The sequence below is a fragment of the Taudactylus pleione genome, unplaced genomic scaffold (genome assembly GCF_031769625.1).
Source record: "Taudactylus pleione unplaced genomic scaffold, aTauple2 ptg000333l, whole genome shotgun sequence".
Lineage (NCBI taxonomy): Eukaryota > Metazoa > Chordata > Amphibia > Anura > Myobatrachidae > Taudactylus > Taudactylus pleione.
In genome coordinates, this window is record NW_028284734.1 from 5,791,246 (window position 1) to 5,807,981 (window position 16,736).

Consider the following 16,736-nt stretch of genomic DNA (forward strand, 5'->3'; position numbering starts at 1 on the left):
CCCCTTTCCCATAGCCTAACCCTCCCCGGGGGAGGTGCCTAACCCTAAGCCCCCTATCCCAGGCTACATGGATACTTACCCCCTAGCGTTGGGCGTATCTGCATGTAAAATGCTAAGTAGCGTTTCACATGTGGATACACCCGCAGACGCACAGAGAACATAGACATGCTGCATATCATTTTAATCAGCAGAAGCTGCTTGTGCTATTTGCATCACTGTGTGAATAAGATGCATTTGAAGGTAAACAGTCGCACGAAAAGATGCTCAGTGCTACAGAGTCACGCCTCGGCTTGGCGCGACTAGAAGGGCTGTTTAACGGGCAAGGAGGCTAGATGTATGAGGATCTGTATTATAAATAGACCCTTTACTCTCAGAATATATCCATATAAGGAATAATTTTGGCCTAATAAATATCTCATCTATGTGAAGTAAGAAAATTACACAAATCATTCTAAAAAAATAAAAAAAAAAGACATTGCATAATAATATGAGATATGGTAAGAACTTACCCTTGTTATCTCTATTTCTACGAAGTCCATAGGGTTCCACAGGATACCTTGGGGTATAGGTGTGACGTCAGTCGCAGGGCACCAAAGAGTTAAGCTTTCAGCCTCCCAGGATGCACTAGGTCCCCCTCCTATACCCCGCCCCCGGGCCAAGGCACCTCAGTTAGTTACCAAGCCATAGGCCGGAGGAGGAGAAGGAAGAGAGAGAACAAAGATCTGGACACATACAAGAATCACATTCTCACCAGAGGGAGACGGAAAACCGGTGACCAGAGCAAAGCCCATCTGCAGCACAGGTGCGACAGGGCGGGAGTCCTGTGGAACCCTATGGACTTCGTAGAAATAGAGATAACAAGGGTAAGTTCTTACCATATCTCATATTTTCTACTTCAGGGTCCATAGGGTATCCACAGGATACCTTGGGGATGTCCCAAAGCAGTATCCTTTAAGGGTGGGGACGCTCCTGTGCAGAAAGGAGAATCCGCCGCCCGAAGGAAGCATCCTGAGAGGCGAAGGTGTCAAACCTGTAATACCTCACGAAGGTATGGACAGAAGACCACGTAGCAGCCTTGCAGATCTGAACTGCCGAGGCACCACGTCGAGCTGCCCACGAAGGACCCACAGACCTAGTGGAATGAGCCTTCAGAGAAGGAGGGACCGGTAGGCCTTCATGAAGATAAGCTTCAGAAATAGCCATACGGATCCAGGCTGCCAAAGTTTGCTTTGAAGCAGGCCAACCCTTTTTACGGAAGCCATAGAGGACAAACAAAGCGTCCGACTTCCTAAACGAAGAAGTGCGGTCAACATAAGTCCTTAAGGCCCGCACAACATCCAAAGAGGCCTCACCCACGGAAAGACCCGGTGAGTTAAAGGCCGGAACAACTATTTCCTCGTTAACATGAAACTGGGAAACAACTTTGGGAAGAAACTCAGGCCGAGTGCGGAGCACTGCCCTGTTCCCATGAAAAACCAAGAAAGGGGGTCTACAAGAAAGAGCCCCTAACTCAGAAACACGTCTGGCCGAAGCAATGGCCAGAAGGAAAACAGTCTTAGCTGTTAGCCATTTAATATCCACTGAGCCCAGTGGTTCAAACGGCGGTCCTTGGAGAGCCCTCAGGACCACAGCCAAATCCCAAGGCACCACAGGTGGAACAAAGGGCGGCTGAATACGGAGAACACCTTGCATAAAGGTGTGCACATCCGGGATTGTAGCAATCCTACGGTGAAACCAGACAGATAGGGCCGAAACCTGTACCTTCAAAGAAGCAAGGCGAAGCCCATGATCTAGTCCCGCTTGCAGGAAGGCGAGAATCCGAGACAGACGAAACTCCCGCGGTGCATAACCTCTCGGTCTACACCACTGGAAGAACGTATGCCACACGCGATGGTATATCCTCGCGGAAGACGGTTTCCGAGCTCGAACATGGTACGCACCACAGAGCTGGAAAACCCCCGGGACCTCAGCATGGCCGTCTCAAGAGCCACGCCGTCAAAGACAGCCGAGTCAGGTCCGGGTGAAGACAAGGGCCCTGAGACAGAAGGTCCGGTCGTAGCGGCAACCGCAGAGGACTGTCTGAGAACCAGTGCCGTCTGGGCCACGCGGGAGCTATCAACAGGAGCGTCGCTCCTTCCTGTTTGAATTTCCGGATTACCCGTGGAAGAAGGGAGACCGGGGGAACAGGTATGCGAACCTGAACGTCCACCGGACGGACAGAGCATCCACCAGAGACGCCCCTTCGTCTCTTGTGCGAGACCCGTACACCGGCAACTTGTTGTTGTGCCGGGACGCCATGAGGTCGATTTCTGGAAGACCCCACCTGTCCACCAGTAGTTGAAAAACGTCCGGGTGCAGGGACCATTCCCCTGGATGAACGTCCTGGCGACTTAGAAAGTCCGCCTCCCAATTTAGCACTCCCGGGATGAAGACCGCTGATATGGCCGGAAGATTGCGCTCCGCCCAAACCAGGATCCGAGAGACCTCTACGAGAGCCGCCCGACTGCGAGTTCCTCCTTGCCTGTTTATGTAGGCCACGGTGGTAGCGTTGTCCGACTGGACCTGCACCGGGTGACCCTGGAGAAACCGCTGTGCCTGCAGGAGAGCATTGAAGACCGCACGGAGTTCCAAGATATTTATTGGAAGCTCTGCTTCTGTCGGCGTCCACCTGCCCTGGAACAAGTGTGGACCCGAAACTGCTCCCCAGCCCCGAAGACTGGCGTCCGTTGTCAACAGGACCCAATTTGGAACCCAGAACGGACGTCCCTTGTTGAGGTGGGTCGTCTTTAACCACCACGCAAGGGACAGGCGAACCTCCGGGGTGAGCACAATCGTCTGGAACTTCAGAGACTGAGGCAGCCCGTTCCACTTGGACAGGTGCTGCAGAGGTCTGGAGTGAAACTGGGCATATTCCACCATGTCGAACACCGACACCATGGAGCCCAGTAACCTCATCGCCGAGTGTAAGGACACCCGGCGGCTGTGCAGACAACTGCGCACCCTTGACTGTAAAGCAGAGATCTTGTCCTCCGTCACGAAGATCCTATGCTGTCCCGAGTCCAATAAGGCTCCAAGATGCAGAATCCTCCGAGACGGGATTAGAGTGGACTTCTACCAGTTGATTAGCCAGCCGTGCCGTTGCAGCAGTGCAATGGTCAGGTCCAAGTGGCGTAACAGGAGCTCTGGAGATCCTGCCACCAATAACAGGTCGTCCAAGTACGGCAACATGCGGACTCCCTGCAGCCGCAGAGAAGCCGCCATGACCGCCATCACCTTGGTGAAAACACGTGGTGCTGTCGCCAGGCCAAAAGGTAACGCCCGAAACTGGAAGTGGTCGCTGTGGATTGCAAACCGAAGGAACTCTTGATGGCGCAAAAGAATAGGGACATGCAGGTAAGCGTCCTGTATGTCCAATGACACCATATAGTCCCAAGGTTCCAGCGCCAGAATGATGGACCGTAGGGTCTCCATCCGAAACTTCGGGACCCGCAAAGACTTGTTGAGTGCTTTGAGGTTGAGAATCGGACGATATGACCCATTGAGTTTCTGTACCAAAAATAGATTTGAATAGAAACCCTGGCCCCTCTGGGAGAATGGAACAGACACTATAACTCCAGCCTGGAGCATAGTGTGCAATACCTTCCGCAGCTCCGTAGCCTTGTTCCGGTCTGATGGTAGACCCGTGGTGAAGAATCGAGCCGGGGGTCTGTGCCGGAAGGAGAGGGCGTACCCGTGGGAGACCACTACGACAGACACTTGGGTTCTGGAGGTGAACGACCAACACCGGGAGAACTGCAGCAGGCGGCCTCCCACCCTGGGATCCCCCAAGGGGAGACTCGGACCGTCAGGCCGCAGGCTTGTCATCTGGCTTGGGGGCCGGACGTCTGGTACTCCATGCCTGTTTCCGGGGCTTGACCGATTTCTTAGGGCCAGCCTGTCGAGGAAACGACTGTGGTTTGGGCCTGCCCTGGGCCCTAGATGACCGAAAGGACGATGGTCCAGAACCAGAAGGAGCAGCGGCCGACGGAAGACAAGCAGATTTGGCTGCCGCCAGCGTGGCCACAATCTTATCCAGATCCGGACCGAAGAGAACTTCTCCGGTAAACGGCAACGCTTCCAGACCTTTCTTGGAATCTGCGTCCGCCTTCCAGGATCGCAGCCACAAGGTGCGACAAGCAGCTACCGCTGCTGAAGAAATTCTAGACACCAGAGTACTAATGTCTAGAGCCGCCTCGTTGATGTAGGTGGCCGAATCACGGAGATTGCCAATCAACTCCGCCTGTTCGGCCGGACAGTCGGATTCAAAAGAAGCCTCTAATGAATCCGCCCAGCGCTCCATCGCTCTGGCAACCCAGCAAATGGCCATAGCCGGCCGTGCTGCCCCCCCTGCAAGGGAATAAGCGGACTTCAGGCAGATTTCTACCTTGCGGTCCGTAGCATCCTTAAGGGAGGACATGGATGGCATCGGCAATGTGGCACTACGGACAAGACGGGTCACGTGAGAATCCACCTGTGGAGGGGATTCCCACTTAGCAAAATAATTATCCGCGAACGGATAAGCCACCGCCAGGCGTCTCTGCGGCTGGTATCTTTTGCCAGGTTGTTTCCACGCCTCCTCTAAATGGTCCACCAACTGACCCGAAAGAGGAAAGACTGTGGCATCGCCCTTCACATCTTTGAAAAAGGCATACTTAGATTTAGCCGCTGGGGGCACTTCGTCCTCAATCACCAAGGCTGTGCGGACCGCCCGAATAAGTCCAGGAATATATACTTTGGACTTAACATCAGCGTCCTTAGTATGGAGAGGTTCCTGATCGTAAGGATCCAGAATCTCCCCATCATCAGACGTCCCTTCGTCATCCTCATAAGGAGCGGACAGAGACGCCACCGGCCTTTTATGAGGCCGCATCACAGACTCCCCTTGCAACACATCCGATAAGTGCTGTACAGAACTCGTCAGGGAGTTAACCCACGCTGGCTCCTGAGAACCCGGGAGCGGGGAAATAGGGAGACTGTGGGGTACCACCAATTGTCGTGGGAACCCCTGCATGGGTGACGACACCACAGACTGCTGGGACAAACCCATCGGAGTAAACGCGGGCTGCGGAGCTAACTGGCCCACTAAAGCGGTTAACGCCTGAGCGAAACAAGCCCAGGGCGGCTCCTGTACCGGTGCTGTAACCGTAATAGGCCGCGCCATGGACAAAAACTGCCGGCAAAGGCCCTCCGCGCTACCCTCCCCCTCCGCTAACGGTACTTTGCACGTGGTACACTGTAGCCGGAGGGGAAAATCACTTTCAGACATGATGGCACCACGTATGTGACCTCTCTCACCAATTAAGTATTAAATAGGCGAGAGACCACCCTGCAGCACCGCACCGCAAGGGCTTTAGCAGAAAGAACAGGGACAGTAATAAAGCTGACAGTTTAGAGAAGAAAAGTTACAGGCAGCGCTAGCACAGTCACATACAATGCAGAGAAATAACAATTCCTGCACTAACAGCGCTGATCACTCAACTACACAGACACAGGGCCTGGTAGGACACAGCGCTGCATACACAGACCTGAGCCACAGCGGAGGAGAGGTATGCGGGGGGACCCAGACCACGATGCTTCCTTCCAGACCTCCAGCAGCGTTCACCATGCGTTGCAGAGAAGATGGCCGCCGAGGAGCAGAGAGAAGCTGGCCTGGGGGAGGAGCGCTGACACAGGGCCAGTCAGCACAGTGCAGAGAGGGCTGTGTGCAGCGGAGGAGGCGCCGGCTGTGAGACAGGGAAGGCGCGCTCCCCTGGCATGCATTTAACTCCTGGGACGCCGCAGCACTACCGCTCTGCTGCGGTCCGCTGTCCCAGGGGGTAGTGGAAAGCGCAGGTTCAGTACCTGGCTCCACGCTGCAGCCAGTCCCCAGGGAGCCCCCTGCCTGGGGACTTAGGACCATGTGACCAGCGGGGACCCACCGCGGGACCCCGCTGCTTACCTTTGTCCCCCTTGGATCCGGCCATGGTCCGGAACATCTGGGGTCACCGCTAGCTGTGACCCCAGATGCTCACCAGCATCCCCGGAACGGTACCGGCGTTCTGGTACCGGCGGGGGTGTAGGGAAGACAGCATGGACGTCAGGACTGACTGTCCATGCTGTACATCCAGATGTGCAGCCACAGCTGCACTGAAGAAAGCTTCAGGGGCTCTTCTAGCCCCCACTCCGACAGGTGCACCCGACGCCGGCCGGGCACCAAACTAAACTGAGGTGCCTTGGCCCGGGGGCGGGGTATAGGAGGGGGACCTAGTGCATCCTGGGAGGCTGAAAGCTTAACTCTTTGGTGCCCTGCGACTGACGTCACACCTATACCCCAAGGTATCCTGTGGATACCCTATGGACCCTGAAGTAGAAAAAGGATTGATTGCCACTTAAGTGGCAGAAATAGAAAATAATCAAGTAAAAATGTATCTGTGCTCTCTGTCATTTCAACAAACATAGAACAGGCATACATTGTAGACTGGGGACAGCACTTCAATTACCGCTAGCAAATGTGTACACAATGCCAAGTGGCATTTATGTAACAGTAATAATCATGCACATAAAATTATTACTGGAATCAAAAGCAATATCACCCAGCCAATTAGTTTAGGAAAATTATTTATCTCTAAATAATTGTAGCCAATAAGAAGGTCTACAGAAATTGGTGATACACAGGAATAAAAGTATTGATAGCAATAGAAACTTGTTATTTGGATAATGGGATGGAGGTAACCTAAAATACTGCAATAAAATGTAAACTACTTGAAATAACATTTTAAATCCACTTTATTTATTGCTATTGACTTCAAGTTACGGTTAAGCTTCATTCACACACAACGATTTTGTTACCAACGATTTTATGAAGGATTTTCTGTCAGATTATCTGTCAGATTTTTTAAAGTGTAATGAACGATTTTTTTGAACTACAAACGATTTTTGCATATTCCCTTAATGAAAATCGTTGGAGTTGACAAGTCTGACTGAACTACAAACTACCAACGTAAACACGCATGAACGATAATCGTTCATCGTTTGACTCAGAAAGTGAACGATTTTTTCAAACGATTATCGTTAAACAATAATCATTCAAAAAATCATTGTGTGTGTATTCAGCTTTATTCCTTCCATTTACCATAAAGATCAAGAAACACACATGCACAAGTGTGATTTGTAGCATGCATTAGGGTAATTCCATGGTAACTCGTGTTACAAACTGACATAGCAAAGAATAATACCCCTTTTCCACCAAAATTCCGGGTCTGACCCGGAGTTGGAACAGAGGGCCTGATTCAGACCTGCTAGCAAACGGGTCGATGTTGGCCCAGTGCGTATGCGCACGACGGAGGCGGCTCCGTCGTGCGCATGCGCGAGACCCGGATAGCGACGGGCAAACCATCGCTCCGGGTCTCGCACCAAAGGGTGCGTGCTGTCGTTGGTGAGTGACAGCACGCCCCGTTTCGTGGGCGTGCTGGGGGTGTGGCTGGCCAGACTGAGGCGTTCCCATGATGTCAGTGGGAGTGCCTTCGGCTCTGATATAGCCGAAAGCACTCCAGGGCTTGCAGCAACGAGACCCTACCACAAGGGTCTCATCGCAAGCCCGATGGTCGCGATGGTCTTGACCATCGCAACCATCTTCCTGGCCGCTCGCTATAGCTGTGGGTGGTCACCCACAGCTATACGAGTGGCCAGGAGGTCGCTCTAAAAATTAAGAAGGACGGCCCTGATTTAGAGCGTGCGCTCTGTCAGAGCGTCCGGCTCTGAATCAGGGCCAGAGTTCCTATCCGGATCAGACCCGGAATTTAGCCGGTGCCGACTCAGGATATTCCCGAGTCGGCGCCGCTCAGACCAGAGTCGGGTCTGCATAGACCCAGCTTTCCCGGCGTGAAAGTGGTCGATTGGAGATTACGTCATCTCCAGGCGCCACTGAAGCCGGACCAATCGGCCGGCTAGCAGCACACTCCAGGTCATCGTGACATGGAGTGCGCTGTTCTCACAGCAGGGTTTCACGGGCTACGCTCGTGTTAAACCCTGCTATTTACCTGGGTTGGATTGCCGGGTCACTCGACCCGGCGATCCAACCCTCTCCCCTTTTACACCAGGGAGCTGCCCGGGTTAACCCTGCAATACCCGGGTTTTAGCTCCGGTGTAAAAGGGGTATTAGCAACTCCTGCATACAGTTTTTTAAAGCATGTCCCGTCTTTATTATTTTCTCAGTAAATAAAATGAATTTCACATAAAACTTACTGTTGATAGCCATGCAAATAATTTGCTGTCACTTTGCAACATGAGTTACTATGGAATGACCCATTACCAGGGCCGGACTGGGACCAACAATAGGCCCTGGCATTTAAAGAGCACACAGGCCCACCTCGCGTCAGCATCTACCTCTTGGCATAGACTCCTCCCCTTACTATTCCTGCCCCTCCCACTTCTTAGTCTATTCTCTTACAAATATAATTAATATTAGAACAACATAAGAGTACAAATCATTCTCTGTATTAAAAATTGAATACCTACAACAGAGCTCATCCTGCAGGGGATTCAAACATGTGCCATAGTCAGACATTACTGGTGTAGGTCACACACAAAGAAAAGAGAAGGCATTTTCCTAAATGACCAATCCCTATCTTAGTAGTTGTACAGGATTAGATAGTGTTCACTGTAGGAATTCGTTAGGGCAGGGGTGCTGAACGCAGAGGACACATCTGTGCACACCAAAGCAGAGCTGTAACTACATATTTTGACAAAAGAGCATTTGTGCCGCAATCCACAGGTGAAGGAGGGAGAGCAAAAAAATCCAGGTGTGGTCTCGCTGGGAAGGCGCGTAACCACATAATAGTACCCCCAATTCAAATTATGCCACACAGTAGTGCCTCTTAGTCACATTATTATAATCCTCTATTTCTATGGCGCCATATGTGGTCTGCAGCACCTCACAAAGTACATAAACAAATAAGTGAACAAGAAACCAGTGACTTACAGCACAATAGAATACAGAACAAGTATATTCTGCATTAGCGATCATAACACTCAAAATAAGCAGCAGGGAGTCAGCAATCACGTTACGTCACACAGTAGTGTCCCATAGTCACGTTATGTCACACAGTAGTGTCCATCAGTCACATTACACCACACAGTAGTGTCCCTTCGTCACACTACACTGCACAGTAGTGTCCCTTATTCATGTTACGTTACACAGCAGTGTCCCTTTTTCATGTTACATCACACAGTAGTGCCCCATAGTCACGTCATGTCACACAGCAGTGTCCCTTAGCCACATTACACCACGCACGTGACACTCCAGTTACTCCACCATGTCCTCAGCATGGTGCCACCGGGCAATCCTGCAGGCAGCTCACAGGAGCTGTCAAAATGCCATCCAGCCATTCCTCCCAGATTATTCCCAGCCCCGCCCCCCGCCGTTCATCTCATACCAGGCCGCGTCACTAAGTAAAGATGTGGCCCAGGGCCGTATTAAGACTTGTGGGGGCCCCATCAATAAAATTGCCAGGGAGAAGGGAGAGAGAGACAGGGGGCCTCATTCAGAGGCGGTCGGAGGATGCAAGAGGTCGCTCAGAAACTGGGCGGCCACTTGCATCCTGACCGCCCGCCTCTGTTGCGGTCGCTAGGCTGTAGGTTAACACCCACAGCTCTAACTACCGCTCCGGTGATGGTCGCGATGGTCAGAGACCATCGCGACCATCGGGGCTTACGACGAGACCCTAGGGTAGGGTCTCACTTGTCGTAAGCCCCGGAGAGCTTCTGGCTCTGTCAGAGCCGGAAGCTCTCCACTAACATCACTAGTGATGTCAGTGGGGCCGCCCCCAAACGGTAGGCGTTCCCATGGGAACGCCTCCGTTTGGGCTGCCATCCCCCCCGGCGCTGTCGGTCGTAGCGGGTCTCACGCATGCGCACGACGGCGCCGTCGTGCGCATGCTCTGTGGGGGGCCATCGACCCGGTCCGAGTGCATCGGCGCTAACGACCGGGTCTGAATGACCCCCAGAGAGAGGGAGGGAGGGGAGAGAGAAGTGGACGGACAGGGAGTGAGATATATAGCGGCCTATTCATCGTCACTTAATTTTTACAATAGAGGAGAATGAACATTTTCACCTGCAATTGTAGAAATTAGGTTTTTGGGCCATTCATCAAGAAGGTAAAGCAGGAGATATCACAGATATCTCCTGCTTTACCTTCCTCTTGCCCCACTGTCCCCATGCGCACTGTCTCCTCTGAAAGGAACAGTGAAACACTTTGGGGAGACAGCTGATTTTCGGAACAGCTGTCTCCGCACTGGAGCAATGATGAATTGCTCCGGCGCTCGCGTAGCGTTAGAATGTTAATTATCAGGGTCCGTTTGGACCCTGATAATTAACATCAAATAGACCCCTAAGAGAGGGAAAGAGGGGGGAGCAAGAGAGGGACAGGGAGGGAGACAGGTTAAGAGAGGGGCGAAAAATTGAGAGAGATGGAGAGAGACAGAGTGAGATAAAGGAAGAGAGAGGGAGGGGGGACAGAGAGAAGTGGAGTAAGTGAGGAAGAGAGAGAGATTGAGAGGTTGGAAAGGAATGTGTGTGTTCACTGCACGCTCTCTCGATAGCACTCAGGTACCTACCAGCTTTCCTAAAGGGGGCGGGCACTTCGTGGCATAAGGCTCCGCCCCCTGCTTACGGCATTATTTAATAAAAGGGTGATGCTGCCGGGACGCGGGAGCCAGCCAGGGGGCCCCAGGACGACCGCCCTGCTTATAATCCGGCCCTGACATGGCCGCACATAGTAGATAACGAAGCAGAGCTGCCTAGCATTGACAGCGTGCAGGAGCTGTCTGACTACACTTCACCTGCCCGCAGGTGGATGCTGCCTGTGTGGAGCTTGACCGTCGGCCGCGTGCAGAACGTCATGACGCGCATGCGTCATGACATCATTACGCAATGACGCGGCCGCGGTTTCAGAGCATGCATGGCATGGAGTTTGTTCTGCCGGATAAGCCTGCGCTCTGTCAAATCGGCCCTTGTGGCCATCGGCCCTTCTGGCATTTGCCAGAAGTGCCCGATGGCCAGTCCGGCCCTGCCCATTACATAGGTTTAATGAAGAGAAATCCTTGTTTAAATTATATGATCAGGCTGATAATTGCCTGAACTAAACTACAGACTATAAACACCTGACATTACCCTGCAGGTGAGAAGTACCATCCTTATCAGATATAGGTTTCCATGACAACAAACTGCACACCTGTTAATACAACACTTTGCACCTGTCAGAAGGGACTTTAAGACGGAACATTTGTTTGACAGAAGAAGAAAAAAACAGCCATAAATTCGCTAAATTTGTTAATATGTTTTAACAGGGCCATAAAAGTAATCTGTGACTGTTGGAAGTGGGCCACGTGTTTTTTTATATTTCCTTCTCTCTGCAATAGTAGTTCTTGCATAGGCTTCCAGGAGGATTTTCCTGCCACTAGATCAGGGGTGGGGAACCTATTTTCTGCCAGGGGCCATTTGGATATTTATAAAATCATTCGCGGGCCATACAAAATTACTTAAAAATGTTACTGCTATATAGAGCCCAAGCCCCACAGGAAAATTAAAAGACTCACCCAGGCCAGTATTGTATGACTCCAGTTAAGTCTCCTCTCCTCCAAAATAGCTACAGCACAGCAGCCAGGGGTGCTCCAGCAGGCACAGACACCCACTGTCTCACTCAGTCATCAGTCACTGGGTGAGGGGGTGCAGCAGCAAGGCTCCCTGGGAGTGCAGCAGCAGGGCTCCCGCCCTCCTCCTTCCGTCCCTCAGAGATTCAGCAGCACTGTATTTTTATTAATTGAAGACAGCCTGAGGGCTGCCTGACACCGCTGCTCTGTGCTGCACCTCTCCGTCCTCCTACGCTTAAGATGTCTTCAGGCGGGCTGAAGGAGGACAGGCGGCATGGGGGCTGCGTGACTTCCGATTTCACACCGCGGTGCCTCGCACAGCCGGACAGCATCTGAGCCGAGTGGTCAGGGCTCAGTACTGCCCGGCAATAAACAGAGAGCCACAGCTGGCCGGCCTGACAAAATGGTTTTGCGGTATACGGCTTGTGTGCCAGAGGGTCCCCCATCCCTGCACTAGAGATTGGACTATGGGGGTCATTCAGACCCACTTGCGAGCGGCATTACGCTCGCAAGTGGGTCGATGGTCCCCACTGCGCATGCGCACGACGGAGGGAGCGTGCCTGCCAGACGGAGGCGTTCCTATGGGAACGCCTACCGTCTGAAGCCGGCCCCACTGACATCACTAGTGATGTCAGTGGGAGTGATTTTGGCTCTGATATAGCCAAAATCACTCCTGGCCTTGCGGTTGAGAAACCCGACCACAGGGTTTCACTCGCAAGCCCGATGGTCGCGATGGTCAAGACCATCGCGACCATCTTGTTGGACGCTCGTATATGCTGTGGGTGGTGAACCACAGCTATACGAGCGTCCAGGAGGACGCTCCATTTTAATGGAGGTGGCCCTGATTCAGAGCGAGCGCTCTGGTCAGAGCGTCCGGCTCTGAATCAGGGCCTATGTCCACACTATAAGAATAGGTAAGTGGAAAGGAGATGGGGCTGTGGATAGGATAAATGTGCTGTCCTTTGCTAGGAATCTGCAACACAACTATGATAACACCTGGATCATATGGACGTGTAGTGCTTAAAAAGTTCAGAAGCTAAAAAAGAACAAATCTAAATTGAGTGGAGTTTAGGGACCCTTCTGTACAAATCTTGGAGCTCCTTTTGTTCTAGTTACTGCTTCCATGGTCCGTTCGGAATACATTTTCTATAGTATGAAACCTTGTCAGTGACCAATGCTATCTAGGCATTCAGAGACTTGTCTATTCTCTCATTTCTGCCCTAGGTATCCTAGTGTACTCTTTGTGAACTGGGATAAAGAAAACAAGGCAATCCCTACATAAAACAACAGGACAGACTGCAGAACCAATCCCATGGTTTGCACAGATCTCTATTCCCATGGCCTCAGAGCAACCTACCTTTCCTGTATGTGTATACCCTGCAGAGGGCCAGCTGTTTAACTTGGAGGCAAAATATGACCCAGAACACACATTAAGTGGAAAGTTTGCATGAAGCCTGCGGAGCACAGCATGCCGTCTGTCCCCTGCTCTGCTGGATAAGTAGGGGCCAGCAGAGTCATCAAGAGAATGTTGCACAGGAGGAGGAAATCACTGATAATGATGCACCAGAGACATGGGAAAATGTGACCTCTTTGAAGAGAATTTCCTCATTTCTAGTTTATGACAAAATCTGAATCTTTCTATTAACTAGACAACTGGGCATGGGAAAGAAATCGGAAAACACACACACACACAAACAATTGCATAGATGGGTGACAATCTGGTTCTCAGGCTAGACTTGTAAGGGTGGGAAATAGTGGCCATCCAGCTGTTGTTGAACTACACATCCCAGCATGCCTTCCAACTGTTTTAACATGGCCAAATAGCAAAACATTGGCAGGGCGGGTATGGTATTAAGCTGCATACACATACACACACAACGATTTAGTAAATGAACGATTTTGGTTAACGATTTTCGATAATTTTTTCAAGGGAAAAATGAACGAAAATCGTTCATTTACTAAATGTAATGAACAATTTTTTTGAACTACAAACAATTTTTGCATATTCCCTTACTGAAGATCGTTCAGTTGGTCAGTCTGACTGAACTACAAACGAGAACGCGCATGAACGATAATCGTTCATAGTTTTAACTCAGAAAGTGAACGATTTTTTCAACGATTAACGATATTGTTAACGATAATCGTTCAAAAAATCGTTGTGTGTGTATGCACCTATAATCTGCATACAAACAACGATTTTGTTACCAACGATTTTCTGAATGATTATCTGTCAGATTTTTTTAAAGTGTAATGAACGATTTTTTTGAACTACAAATGATTTTTGCATATTCCCTTAATGAAAATCGTTCAGTTGGTCAATCTGACTGAACTACAAACTACACTCGTGAACGCGCATGAACGATAATAGTTCATAGTTTTAACTCAGAAAGTGAACGATTTTTTCAACAATTGAACAATAAACGATATCGTTATCAATTATCGTTCAAAAAATCGTTGTGTATGCACCTTAAGAGATAGACAGTAATTAGTTAGACAATGTCTAGATAGACACAAGATGTTAGACAGTTAATAATTAGACAAGGATAAAAGTTCGACACAGACAATAGTCAGACACACTAAAGTTAGACATGTAAAAAGGTCGATAGGGTCAAAAGTTCGACATGAAAATGGTCGCCACAAAAAAGGTCGACAATTTTTTATTTATTTTTTATCCCTAATCTTCACTACCCTCCCTCCTAGTGCCTAACCCCAACCGTCCAGTAAGTGCCTAACTCTAAAAATATAAATATAAAAAAATGCGTCGACCATTTTTGTGTCTATCATTTTAATGTCGAACTTTTGACCCGGTCGAACTTTTTACATGTCTAAAGCTGGGTACACACTGACAGATACATTGGCTGATCAATTGATCGCCCAATGTATCTGCTGCCCGTCGGGCAGTGTGTATCCGCGATATGTCGGTGAACGCCGGCGTTCACCGACATATCGCACTGGCTGTGCTGCACAGCCAATGGACAGATATGTCTGCAGACATATCTGTCCTTCGGCAGGTGTGTACGGGCGGTCGGCAGCCGCGAGGAGGGGGTTGGAAACGCCCCCCGCCTGCCGGGACACGCCCCCTGGTCGCCGGGACCTGCGGGCAGACACAAATAATGGTTGTTCAGTCTGTACGAACAACCATCATCTGCAGATATATCTGTATAGTGTGTACCCACCATAACTTTAGTGTGTCTGACTTTTGTCTGTGTCGAACTTTTATCCTAGTCTAACTATTAACTGTCTAACATATGGTGTCTATCTAGACATTGTCTAACTAATTACTGTCTATCTATAGTCTGGAAACCATACCATAGCTCTGCAGCAGTGGGAACACTGGAAAAAAGTGTCTTTCTATAGTTACTTTTAAACTTTAACCTGGATCCAACAGCAACTGACAAGACAGACACTGAATCCTTGATTGCTTGCAAGCACAAGAGCCCTGAAACATGGATCTCCCCTGCAGCTAATTGTTTCTGGCAAAATCAATAAAGCATTTATAGCTGCAAGTCTACAACTGCGCAATGTGTAACCGGAGCAGCAGTGAAATAATGTCTGCTGAGCCCAAAGTGTCACTTCTATTGCGGACTTAAATATCATCATGTAATGTTATTATGGATTACTCCTGGTGGGTAGGCCCGATCCTTTCTTGGGATTACGGAATCAAGAATCCCACAAAAGGGATTAATAATTAGGAGCAATGGCGTAACTATGGAGGGTGCAGAGGGTGCGGTTGCTATGGGGCCCGGCGGCTTAGGGGGCCCGCCGGCCCAGTGATCGCACCCCCTGCACCCTCCATATGCCAGGCGCCCGCTGAGATTGTGTTACCAGCGGACGCCCGGCTCCTATTCAAACCCCCGGCGGCAGCCGGAGGACGGAGCTCACTCAGTCTTCCGGGTCCCGCAGTACACTATAGGAGTGACGTCATGAATGCCATCTACATGTGTACAGATGTTGTCCTAGGAGTTCTTTCTACTACATAAACTAGAGGACTTTTCACCATGTCAACATTCAGAAAGTCGTCAGGGTCTGGATGTCGACTAGGACAGAATGTCAAACAGAAATACGATTATGTAGAAAAGCAGACTTCCCAAATGTTAAAATAATTGGAAATCTCATCAGACTAAAATAATACATACGCTCCTATTAACTTCTGCAGCTGTATCCAGGGGGTAGGTTGCTTCTACCCCCAAGAAAACTAATTAAGCACTTCACTAGGACAGAATGTCAACAACTGAGAGTAATGGTCAGGTTTAGGGTTAGCTGACTACTGGATGGAAAAATGGTCAACATTTGACATGTGGACATTCAAACCATGTTAACATTTTGAGGTCAACATTCGACTTGCTCAGCAGTCAGATTGCACTTGGCCACACTCAAAATTAGCCAATACGTGTTCTATTACCAATATCTACTGTTCTTAGCAAAGACAAAAGTGCTAAGATTGCTGATTGTAGTGTCCCCTAAAACCAAAGACATGAAGGCATCAGAGAAAACCTTACCAGCTTCAGAATATGATCCAAGAATATTCCAAGAAGGTGTTAAGTCTTCATGCGCTAAACACAGCATTATATTTCGGTCCAGCAATTGTAGGTCAATGATGGTTACATCAAACTGACCCAATAATGTCTGATGACTGGAAGATGTGAGGCTGTCACAATGGCTCTTGAGAAACTCAGCAATACTGCATGCTTTATCCGTCACATAATCAATAGATGTACCAGCCACAATTACTGGAGAGTAGCCATGGGTGTGCATACAAACGGTCACCGTTAGTGTCTCGGGGCGATTGTGACCTGGAAAAATAAATAGGGTAGGTGAGTCACTTGTTTTTCCCATCTATATATTAATATGCTTGGTCTAGCTAGCAGTTCTTTCCCGCTGGTATAATTTTCCCTCAACAATAGTGAACTAAAATAAATGGTCTTAACCTTTGTAGCATAATAGACAGTAGTGTCTGCACAGATTGAATGAGTATGAAATTGAAAAAGATGCTGTTTAAGTTAATAAGCTGCAAATACAGTGTTCTTATTTTGCTCAGTAAGAATAGGTCTGTAAAGTGAACATTGCTTT

At 49.7% G+C, this 16,736-nt stretch overlaps 1 protein-coding gene across 2 annotated transcripts in view; it reads right to left on the minus strand.

The window, feature by feature from the left end:
• Positions 1-16,736, minus strand: part of ARHGEF28 (Rho guanine nucleotide exchange factor 28) — a 287,796-nt gene that overhangs the window by 166,481 nt on the left and 104,579 nt on the right. For both annotated transcript variants that reach the window (XM_088443751.1, XM_088443750.1), the window contains exon 4: positions 16,166-16,459. In XM_088443751.1, the coding sequence (XP_088299877.1) occupies positions 16,166-16,459 (294 nt within the window). The remainder of the gene's footprint in view (positions 1-16,165; positions 16,460-16,736) is intronic.